A 12,324-nucleotide genomic window follows, 5' to 3' on the forward strand; every position below is an offset into this window, starting at 1 on the left:
TACTACAAGTCTGTGAAGTCAGTTCTGCTCATTTTCTACAAAAGAAAACTGAGGCAGAGGTGAAGTAACTTGTCTAAGGCCATACACGTAACAAGTGCCAGGATTTAAACCCAACAGTCAACTTCAGGGTCCTCGCTCTCTACCACCATACTACTCCACCTTCCCGACGGATACACTGGGATCTTTTGGACTAATAATAGGACCTTATCATTTACCAAAGTTAAGTAAATTTAGACCAAAATTAAGAGTAAAATGCCTATCCTGATAGAACCAATACCTCTTCCACTGTGGTTAGGCGCTCACTAAGGACCAAAAGAAGAAGAATTATATCAGAAGCCTGTGGTGCCAATCTAAGGGATGCAGGCTAAAACCACAGAGCATGCTATCCTTGAGAATACACGGTGATGCTTAGCTTGCCAGGATGTGAATGAGCTCAAAGCTGACCACAGAAAAGGTACTGAAAGCAAGTTAATGTAATTTTCCCTCATTTGTGTTCAATTTTTTCTTCAATAAATGTCTCTTTACATAACTTCTGAAAAATACATAGATAGCTCAGAATAAGTATGTGAGCTCCATACATGCCCATTTTCTGTGGCCACAGAACTAGGGAAAATGACACAAAAGCTAGTCTCACTGTTCTCCACCTGTCTGCAAATGGCTATTTAAGGCTGTAGATCTTCTCAACACCAGCAGCTAGAAGCTGCCTCTGAAGGGAAAACTAAAATAAAAATGGTTTCACTGGTTGTTAAAAAAATTATCTGTGGTGATCTCAACAACTCTAGAAAAGGGGCCATGGAGGGCAAGACTGGTGGCCACATCTCCACTAGTCATGAGAGCCCTTAGAGGGGGGGTGACTAGCTTTCTTAAGGAGTTCAAGACTATTAATTCCAAAGGTGGGTGGATGATGGACTCTCTGCACTCCACATGAAATGTACCCTGACAGCAGCAATAATGAGCACAGAGCCTACTGCCATCGGAATCACAGGGCAATTCCATCTCTGAAGTCAACCTATCAGCAAAAGTGCTCCCAGAACGAGAAACCAGCCTAAGCATTTAGCCCACCTGAATAGGAAAAGCCAAAAACCAGGATGCAGATGGTGAAATACAAGGGGTGGGTCCCACTGGAGCCCTAGGGGCCCAAATCCTGGTATTTAAGAGCATACTTAGCAAAATTACATCCAAACTCCCTGGCTGTTTACTATAATACCAAACTAATATGCACAAACTGGAGACTCTAAAAACTGTCCCAATTTTCTGGTTTATACTATGATGGGGTCAGAGCCTCTAAAGGCTCTACAGCCTCAGTACTTTTGTAAATGCAAAATTTTAAAGTCAGGAATCATAGTTTATGAGACATTCTATCAGGAAATGTACCTAAAATTTTTTCTGTAGGTCAAACTCAACAAAAGATCAGTACCATGTTTCAAAGTAAGAGATTTATCTTACCAGTAAAGACGTACCTGAAGCTGTGTAGCGAACCTGCCGAACTGCTGTGTTCAGTTTAATGTCCAGGCCTTCTGCTAAAGCCACAGGCACACATGAGTAGCCATTCCTCACTGTCAGGTGGCTGCCAGTAAACTCAAAGTCATCATCCTAAAGAAGACAGAAGAGGACATATTTTCACTTTCTTAATCTAACTTACGCCATTTATATTGAGTCCTTTTATAAAATAACACTGAAAAAACACCAGCTTGTGGAAAGTCAATATTCTAAGACAGAAATTAAAGAATAATCACTCAGTCTTCCACTACAGCTACCCCAGGAAACTAAAGGGAAAACGGAAAAAAAGCCAGAATGTCGCTAATGGCTATCTCTGGGCAGTGAGATTAGGGCTGTTTCTTCTTTTCTGTGATAGACTTTTTATCATCACAGTCCTACACCACCAAGTCCAGACTACCTATGGCGGGCAGGAGAGGGAAGGAAGCTTACTGAGTAAATTCAGATGATACCATAAAAGTTTGTTTGGCTTTTGTATGTGCTATTGATGTGGCAGGATATCAGATTCACCATCCTAATTACATTTTCTTCTACATAACAGCAAAATCAGTTTTTATGGCTTAAACTTACAGGTTTTAAAGTTGAGGAAGACTTCCAAAACTAAAGTTGGTCAAACCAGATGAAGGTAAATCTAGGATTATAAAAACTTGCCCAAGATAATCCATAAAGAAGTCAAGATTTGGCCTGGAAGAATTCCCAAAATGATTTCATGTCTTTGAATTTACTGAAAAATTTTCCAAATAGAGAAACTTCTGAAGGCTAATTGATTTTTCTAATTCCATGAAACTCCTGGGGAAAACATACCATGATTCTTAGGAATTAGATAAAAATATACTGGGCTGGCAGCACAACTCTCACTACTTAGTGACTAATTTGTTCCCCATATGGGAACACACACCTACATCAAAACATTAAAACACATCACCGACATTAAATATTTAATACAATCACAAATGAATACATATTGCAACATCAAATGACAGATCAGTGACTAGAGGTAATTTAGTATTTACATGAAAAACCATAAAGAAACTGGAAATTCTACAAGATTTGTACCACTAGCAAGTGCAATCCTTGCCATAATTCAAATTCTGAAGAATACCAGGACATAATCTGAAGATGAAGAAGTAAAAATAATTTTACAAGGAAAATGTATAATGAAAATGAAAATACATAAGTAAAATATAATATTTACTTCTATACAATCTTAAGTCTGGCCAAAATCTCAGATTTAGAGATTGGTCCATTCAGCATCTAAGAAACCTGGTGATTTCTCACCAGTTCAAGAGTAAATCACACTGAAAACACTTAAGAATAATTTAACAAAAGATGTGTAAGACTGGTACACTGAGAATTATAAAGTAATGCTGAGATAAATTAAAGGAAACCTAAATAAATGGAGCGATATACCACGTTCAAGGATTAGAAGACTCACTATTGTTAAGATGACAATCCCAGAAGGTATTTTTTTTGTAGAGACTGATAAGCTGATTCTAAAACTTTATAGAAGATCTAAAATAGTCAAAACACTTTCAAAAAAGAACAAAGATGAAGAACTTACACTACCTGATTTCAAGATGTACTATAAAGCAAAAGTAAACAAGACAGTGTGACAGTGGCATATGGATAGACAGACATTGAATAGAAGAACTGATTTTCAACAAAGGTGCCAAAACAAATAAAGAAAAAAGATGGTGCTAGAATAGCTAATTAGATAACCATATGGAAAAATATAAACCCTACCTCACCTCTCACTATACACAAAAATTTAACTCAAAATGGGTCATAGATCTAACATAAGCGCTAAGCTCACAAAACTTCAGGAAGAAAACAGGAGAAAATTTTTGCAGTCCCAGTTTAGACAAAGATTTTTCAGGACACAAAAAGCACAAAGCCTAAAGAAAGAGTTGATAAACAGGACTTCATAAAATTAAAAACTTTTGCTCTTTGAAAGGTACCATTTAGAAAATGGAAAATGCCAGTTGTAGACTGGAAGAAAGTATTTTCAAAACATAAATCTGACAAAGGAACTGTATCTAGAATTTACAGAACATAATGAACTCTTACAAGAGGACAAACAACTGTTTTTTAAATTTAATCTTTTATTTTCTTTAACTTTTTATTTTATACTGGAGTATAGTTGATTAACAATGTTGTGACGGTAGATTTTTTTAAATAAGCAAAAGCTCTGAACAGACTTTTCACCAAATAATTGACATATAAATGGCCAATAAGCACATGAAAAGATGCTTCACATTACTAGTCATCACAGGAATGCAAATTAAAACCACAATGAAAAACTACTATACAACCATTAAAATGGTTAAAAATTTAAAAACTGGCGTTATCAGGTGTTGGTGAAATCATGGGGCAACTGGGGCTGGCATACACTACTGCTGATGAGAATGAGATGTGGAAAACCGTTTGGAAGTTTCTTATAAAGTTAAAAATCTACTTCCCGCAGACCCAAGAATTTTACTTCTAGATATTTACCCAAGAGAAAGACATGAACGTTCACAGTAGCTTCAATCATTTATAGCCAAAAACGAAACAACCTAAATGTCTGTCCATGTATCAGTGAATGGGTACATTCTGTGGCCGTATCCATACAATGGATATGAATATTACTAAACAAAAAGAAACAAACTATTGATATACACAACAACAATGAAACTCAAAATCAAAAAAGGCACACACAAAAGGCTATATACTGTACAATTATATACTGTATGGTCCAATTTACATGCAATTCTAGAAAAAGCAAAACTATAGTGACAGAAAGCAAATCAGTGGTTGCATAGGGCCAGGAGCAGGAGGGCTGGGGACTGACTGCAAAGGGACAAGAGAACTTTTCAGGGTAACAGAAATGTTCTGTATCTTAATTGTGGGTGTGGTGCTTCATGACTACGTAAGTCTGGCAAAACATCAAACTGCTCACTTAAAATAGGTGAGTGTTATTGAATATAAATTATATCTTAATAAAGCTGTTTTTAAAAACACACATACAAACAAATTTAACAGTGCCTCTTAGGAGCCCTCTCAAAGACATGTGCAACAAAATACATGGTAAGGGAATTTTACCTGATCCCAATGTTTAAGGGAAAGTGTAGAGAGAGGTGTGGCATTAGCAAATTCAAGATTTGCAAAATGCCAGTCAAGTATTTGTCTGTCTCTTGACGATAGATACACATCACTGCAAAATGAGAATAAAGGAGCACAAGGTTATTAAAGGACATTACTACGATTCTCAATGGGCTGATGTGGATGATCTCAGTGAGACTATGCCTTATGTGAAGAAATTCTAAGTCAAAAAGCAGGACCGTATCTGTCTTATTAAGCCCTTTATTCCTGCTGCCTAGAGCAGGCCAAGCTTACCGCATAAAGCAAAGGCCTGACTGTAATTCCAGGAAAAAAAAAGTCTTCTTTATACTGTTACCTTGCATTATAAAAGCTTACTTAAAAATTTTTTTTTGTTTTATATTTTGAATAAAGCATGGACTTTTTTTTTTTTTTAATTTTTTATTTTTTTAAAAAGCCCCATGTTACAAAAAGTCTTTTAAGAAAGTAGATCTGGCAAAATGCCATATTAGAAGTAATATATTATGAAGCGATATACTATCCAGAGTAGTGAGGTACACAAAAGGAAAAAAGGAGTCAACTACCACTTTGTAAAAGTGACTTAGAGTGAAAAGTCAGGTCACAAAAGAAGAGATCCTGCCTCGCCTTGAAACCCAAGCAGTCGCCAAAGTATGCCATTATTATAGGCAAACAGCTTCCCATATCAATTAGACAAGTGCCATATCCATTTCCAAAAAATACTGTTAAATTTTCCTTCAAGAAAGCATTCCTTCCCACCTACCCTCCACACCCCCACTCCCCAAATGTTTCATGAGCTACACCAGTAAGTGGTTATACATTCTTTTACAATCACACCTTCAGGGAATAAAACAGGCAGCCCATTTACCTGTACACAAACTGCTAAGATCAGACATGAGATGTACACATAAATGTCAGCAGTGGAACGATCCACCCTTTTCACTTGCAAAGGGTGAACAGAAAGCTACTATAATTCTCTAGGACATTTACAAAGTGTTATCTTCACCTTGAGAAGAAACTGAATAAAAATAAATGTCCACAGGACTTTTTTTTAAAAGCAAGAATGGGTAGCATCCCTGACTACAGAAGAGATGTATGTGGAGGCCGGATGCAACATGCAGCACACTGTCACCATATAAGAGGTCACTATCAAAAACCCAATGGAAATGAAGTGTAATACTTTCCTAGTCCCCAGAATTATGAGAGTTTAAAGCAATACCACCTTCTACACCACTCAAAGACAATTTTCATTCATGTATCAAATCTTATGGGAAAAGGCTATCTTTTAAAAAAAGATATGTAGATTCAAGTATCTAGGACACCATTACCCATTAAAATATAAGAGTAGAGAATTAAGGAACCTGACAAATAGTCCTATGTGCACAGATGCCTTCCATTCATTAAACAATCTACAATACATTCACAGAACATAAATAAAAGCCCAGGGTGCTTTGTAATTTTTCTTTTAAATCTAACAGAAGGAACAGTAAAAGCTATCTTTCTGAGCATTCGTGTTTTCCTTACCTTGGGGGATTCGCTTCCAATTCTTGAAGTTTTTCTTCTAGCTTTCCTTGTGTTTCAGCTAATTCATCATACTCCTGATAAAATTAAGAGAACTGGGTTGATCTTGATGGATCAGAGACCCACCTAGTTATTTATACCACAAAGTGTAAGGCCTGGACCATATCCCTGTTCAGGTCAATCTGCAAGTGTGCCTTAGCTGAAGGCTGGAGGTTGGGTCAGGGCTCAGGGATGGTTGTTCTTGGAGACAAGTTACAATGTTAGCCAAGAATTAAGACTGATGGGGGTGGGGGCGGGGAGGTGGGGGAGGATGCAGAAGGAGGAAATAAAGAAACACACCAGTATGCTACACAGTAAGGATGAAAAAGAATAGTGACTACCACTTCCGGTGCGTTTACTGTGTCCCTAGCATGGAATAAGCACTTCAGACCCCCTACACATGAGGCAGTACTAACACCATGTCACAGATGAGGTGACTAAGGAGTCTAAGGTCACATGGCTAGGAAATACTAAGTTAGGGATTTCAACCAGACAGTTTGACTCCATTCAATAACTCTGAAGTCCAAGTTCGTTATCATTATTTTAAATTGTCAGAGATAAACTATGACAGAGGGCTAAACTGATACGTAGGTAAGCTAAAGGATGACACTGTGAAAACAAGGGCAGGAATTCTGCAGAAAAAGCAGACAAAATTAACCCATTAAGTTCCCACAGCTCCTGTGTACCAAACCCTCTTCTTCCTACTACAGGCACCTGTGATTGGCTAGTGGCTCTCTCTTTTCCAAAGTTTCCTGAATCTATACTATTTCTTAGGATTCCAAGTAAAAATCATTGAGGCATGTATGTACCATACCTTGCATAAGGCAGTTAGATCCCTGTGTTTGCTTTTCACTAAGAACTCAGCAGTGATATCTCTGGGTGGCTTGACTTCAGATGCTTCTTTGTATTGCTGATGGAGTTCTTTAATTTTCTCTTTTAAATTTACCATCTAAGAGGGAAAAATACAAATTTATCATTCCAGACAGTAATTCATTGCCAAAGCATGTACTTTGGTTCCTCCCCTAAACTGCTATTATACCAAAACAGGGTTATACTGCAAGATCTATGGAATTCTTAAATACCTCTTCCAAATCATGACATTAAAAAAAATATTTTAAATGACATTTTAAAACAGGAAAAAATCCTATATGGCTCAACATAGAGGTATCACATCACTATCAGATAAGTAGGACTGGCTCTGTCTTCCAAAACAAATGGGAGAACTAGGAATGTACCATTAATAAAAATACATAATTAATTAAAAATTAACTACCAGGAAAAACAAACTGTCTCCAATTAAACTTATTGCTTTGGGAAACAAATCGTCATGATTTGTTTTTTAAATATGTAAAAGGTCAAATCATCACACAAAGAACCTTAAAGAACCATTCCCAATGTTAGTTTTTTCGGATTTCTGGTGGTGCTACCCAAGACTAAGGTGAAGGTTAAAGCCTGAGACTGGGAGCTTCACACCAGCTGGCCATGTTCTAGCCACTCTTCTCACTTCATCCGTACCACAATCCATGAAGGAGGTGTGCCAGAGACCTCTTCATTTGACAAGATGAAGAAACAAGGTACAGTGAGAATGAGGCAAGAGTCCAGTCACAAGATGCACCCAGATTTTGCATCATAAAGCCCCCAAGTTTGCAGCTGGCAGGATGAGGAGAAACAAATGGTTTCCCAGTCTGAAGGTGGGGCTCTGGAAGATGGCATAAACAAGGGCCCCCTTATAGGTACCATTGGGGAATATCCCCATATTGGCACCTCAAGTGGAATAATTATGCCAATGAATTACGGTACTGGCTGCTGACATGTTGTCTTCATCAGTGGGAACTTAACCCCAGCACAGCTGATCTCCCTCTCATCCTAGACTTCAGCAGAGGGCACTAGGCCAGCTTTGCAACAGTCAACAGCAACCTGACACAGGAAAGATCTATTTCCCCAGCAACAATTTACCAATAATGCCATACTGAAAGACTGACAGATAAAACAGTGCCTTTTGCCAGTCATTATTTTCTTAACAATAATGAGCTGTGCAGACTTTCTCTCCCATGGAGAAAAAAAATCAGAAATGCTTTTAAAATTTCTAAATTAAAGGCCTTCTCCCCCTACTGATGCATCTTCAGCTATGAAAAAAATATAAAATTTCACCTTATTAAGAAGTTCTTTCAGTTCCTCCTGAGTTTTCACTATCTTCTTCCAATGTTCAATCTGCTCATCTTTGACATGCTTTTCTTGTAACCTGAAGAGACAATATATATGCTCTGGCCACACAGCCAGCCTTGCTGAGTAAGACAGGTGCCCATCAGAAACATTTGATGGCATCAAGGCCCTCTAAAATTTCTAATACTTTGGAATAAGAAAGTTGGCTGGTGGCAAATTATTTTCTAGGCTATGTTAAATACAGTTAATTCAATACCATAAAAGACATGAATTTTACAATCGAGAGAGCCTTAAGGATCATGTAATTATTTTAAATAGCTTTACTTTTGGATTTAATTATTTCACAAGAAAATAAGTGAAAACTAGCTCAAATAAAGTGAAAACTTTAAACATTAAATAGCAAATCTATAAACGGAATCCATAATACAACAAGCGGTATCAAAGTACTTACTGAATGACAACTTCCAATGCCTGGCCGAGGGACACAGGCTTATTATTGAGGACATTGAAGTCTAGTTGATGACTAAGGTAAGATGTAGCTTCTAGCAACCGGTTAAACTCTTGCTCTACCATTTCATCTTTCTCTTTAGGAACCTGAAAATTTGAAGTATGGCAGAGTTGGTCCTTATATGACTAAACATAACCATCCATGAAAACACAAATGCTCTACAGTTTAAAAGGTCAAAATATGTATCTCAAAGGGGAAACCTTTGAGGACAATGATTCAAACTCTCTTTTCTATGAAGTGGTCAATTCCATTAAATGAGATATGAAATGTTTCAGCCCGGATATTTTCCTGTTCTCATGATTTTGCCCTCAGAGCTGGGACTCTACCTCTATTAACAGCCACAGGATTCACACTGGTGCTGAGTGAAGTCATGTGGAGCACAAGGTGCCCTGGAGTTGACATGCACTGAGATAAGCTGGGCTGACATGCAGACAACACACTGGAGAAGTCCCAGAGAACAAAGACTATGTCAACACACCTGAGCACCTTCCAGAATAAGGACAGGATGAAAAAATAAGAAGCCCAAGGTATCTGCTTCCCCTCAAAGACGACAATTTCAGGTAGGAGTAGGGAAGAGAGAAGTGAAATTCATGGCTATTAATAAGAACACAACAGCATCTTAATTCTTTCTCAGAGTAATAGTGTTTTATGGCACCAATTAAGTTCAGAGTTGAATATCCAATGCTCTTAGACTATGAGTGACTGAGGTACCAGGTCTGGCTCACTACTGTGGAGTAAGAGAACAGACTGCAAAGCAGATCGTCAAGCTGCAAGACCATGCTCCTAATCCCTGCTGGGCCCCTACCTAGTGATACCATCAGTTAGCTGACACAAATTCCTCTGCTACTGCTTAATTCAGCCCCAAAGTAAACTGTATCTACAATCCTATTGCTGAATTCATGGGAATAGCGAGAAGGAAAAAGCATGTTTAAGGCAAGCAACACTTGCCATAAAAAGCTAGGCATTGGGACTTCCCTGGTGGTCCAGTGGTCCGTGCTCCCAATGCAGGGGGCCTGGGTTCAGCCCCTGGTCAGGAAACTAGATCCTGCATGCCACAACGAAAGATCCCACACGCAGCAATGAAGATCCCGTGTGCCACAACTAAGAGCCAGCACAGCCAAATAAATACAAAAAAAAAAAAGCTAGGCATCAACTGGGAAACGGGATTGAAAATTTGGATTTTCACTTTACCATCAACCTAAAATTGGTAACAAGAAAACAAAACATGAAAGTAAGTCCTAATAATCACTAAGGCTGAGGAAGAATGACCTACAATTAGAGGTAACTATTATGGACAAGATCATCACAGTAAAACTCTGCTTCTCATCTGCAATTCCTTCAGTTTTGCCCTTCCCAATTAAATGGATGCTTTCGAAGCACTAGCCTCTGCCCCTTCACTGATGAGTCACACAAGTAACTCTTATCAGATGAGCAAAAAAGAATATGGTGAGAAGTATAATCTGCACCAAAACAAAGGGAAAAGGACTGCAACTCTCCTTTGGAACAGTAAATTATGACAAGTCACTATAACTAATTTAATCAAAATAATATTTTAAAGCATCAAGTTCTAAAAGATCACACATGGGAGAGATCAGGAAATCTTTATGAATTAGAGAATCCCCCTTAGTCTTAGAAATAGAAACCCCTGAGAATCTTTTGGTTTATGCTGAGAAATAAGGCAGTGAATCTGGCTTTGGATGCTTGGTGCCATTTATATATCAGGGTGGTACCTAGGACTTGGTGGATCAAACACATCTGACCTACCCATTCAAGTCCAGGGCCAAAGAATGGAGCTCTTGGTGACATCACTACTTGTTCTGATTACACAGCTATCAGAGCTGATGGAAGTGACCTTCTTTTCAGGAATTTCATTTACTTTCCCGTCAGTTACATATACTCTATATATGATGGTCACATACAGAACAGCTCAAAGCAATGCTGAAATTTTGCTTGGTGTTAATTCCCGCGGTGATGTTACAAAAGATGGTTCTAAATTTGGTGCTCCTTTAAAAAGGAAACAATCACATTTTCAATATGAAATCTACATAGTTACAAGATCTTCACTGATCACGGATACAACGTGAATGACTGCTTTTCCTGGAGTACAAATGGTGATATTTCTACATGTGGCTTCTAAAATGCCTAGCAGGAGGATGCTATAGCAGCAAGAGGGACCAGATCACATATGCCTGTACAACAGGACAGAAAGTGCCAATACACCAAGTTTGCAAATGGTACAGATTAAAGCTGTTCCAGTGTCAATTGGATGGCTTGCTTTGGACAAGCTCTAATCTTTACAGCTAGGGAAGTTCATATTGAAAAAGTATGCAGTACTCAAAGGCTCAGTATCTGGGGTCCAGGGTGTGTGGTACAGAAATATTTAAAGGGACACTGTCAAGGTTAGAGGGACCAAATTTGACCTTTTGTTTCTTCCCTCTGTTTGCTGAGCAGCCCACTTGATTCGTTACACTTTCCCCTTTAGTCCACCCACACCCCCCACAAAAAACTTGACTTTTTACATGCGCTTTCAATGACAAATACTCAAATGGCACCAGCCCAACACACAGGTGTAACTGTACAACAACAAACCAGTGTGAATGTATGATGGACGGGATCTTTGGAAGGGAAAGATTTAAGTTTCAAGCTTTTAATGGGTTACTGTAAACAGTGAGGAAAATGAATTGAAAAATTATGAAAGAAAAATACCTTGACAGTGTCCTTTTAACCAGTGCAGCAGAGAGAGAAATAAACTGTAAATAACAGCCCAACAGCCAAGCCAAGTTTAGTTTTGTAAGACGGCAGTAAAATCAAGGCTTTAAACACACAGCATGACAGAAGCATTGTGAGCTCAGAAGCTGCAACTACCACAGAAATAAGGAACAGACTGTACAGAGACTAAAACGAGAGAGTCAAAGCACAGAAATGGGCAAAAAAAGGCACTTTGGGTGGGGGTGGGAGTTATAAAGGGAGACGGTGCAGAAAGCAGAGAGGAATAAGCAAAATTCAATACAAGAGAAAAAGAACAATCAAACCAAACAAACGAACACCAAACCAAAAGATCACTGCCGCATCTGACTGATACCAGAATGACATGACTGCATCTCCAGGACACCCCCTCTAACTCGGGGCTCCAGTCAGTAGTCAGGTCCCATCCATTTTCTGCTAAGCAGTTATAGGAATGTTGTCAGTGACACCAGGGATAGCTTTGAAACCTGGATTTTTTCCCATTAACTTTAAAATTCCACTTTAAAATTAAAGAAATATTTGGAAAATAGTAAATAAAATACTTGTCCATTAGGACACCAATACTGACTGGGAGAAAACCAAAATGTGTCTTTGATATATTTAAACCTTGAATCTGTTTCTAAAATTAATCTATTAGATAAATTCTACTTGATACACTCCAACAATGATAAGAACTTTAGCAATTGACTACCCTAAGCACCCCCTACATACCTGTTTCAGGTCATTTCTTTCCCTTTGGTAAGAACCCTTGGACT

General features: G+C 38.2%; 1 protein-coding gene and 1 non-coding gene across 3 annotated transcripts in view; both read right to left on the minus strand.

The window, feature by feature from the left end:
* Positions 1-12,324, minus strand: part of KDM1A (lysine demethylase 1A) — a 64,153-nt gene that overhangs the window by 5,170 nt on the left and 46,659 nt on the right. For both annotated transcript variants that reach the window (XM_059062135.2, XM_059062125.2), the window contains 6 exons: positions 8,768-8,910; positions 8,305-8,395; positions 6,968-7,102; positions 6,118-6,191; positions 4,579-4,690; positions 1,461-1,593 (listed from right to left, as the gene is read on the minus strand). In XM_059062135.2, the coding sequence (XP_058918118.1) occupies positions 1,461-1,593; positions 4,579-4,690; positions 6,118-6,191; positions 6,968-7,102; positions 8,305-8,395; positions 8,768-8,910 (688 nt within the window). The remainder of the gene's footprint in view (positions 1-1,460; positions 1,594-4,578; positions 4,691-6,117; positions 6,192-6,967; positions 7,103-8,304; positions 8,396-8,767; positions 8,911-12,324) is intronic.
* LOC131747091 (small Cajal body-specific RNA 24) lies at positions 5,503-5,632 on the minus strand. The gene has a single exon (XR_009332756.1). It is a non-coding gene; the product is annotated as a small Cajal body-specific RNA 24 (non-coding RNA).

Source organism: Kogia breviceps, chromosome 1 (assembly GCF_026419965.1).
Source record: "Kogia breviceps isolate mKogBre1 chromosome 1, mKogBre1 haplotype 1, whole genome shotgun sequence".
Lineage (NCBI taxonomy): Eukaryota > Metazoa > Chordata > Mammalia > Artiodactyla > Physeteridae > Kogia > Kogia breviceps.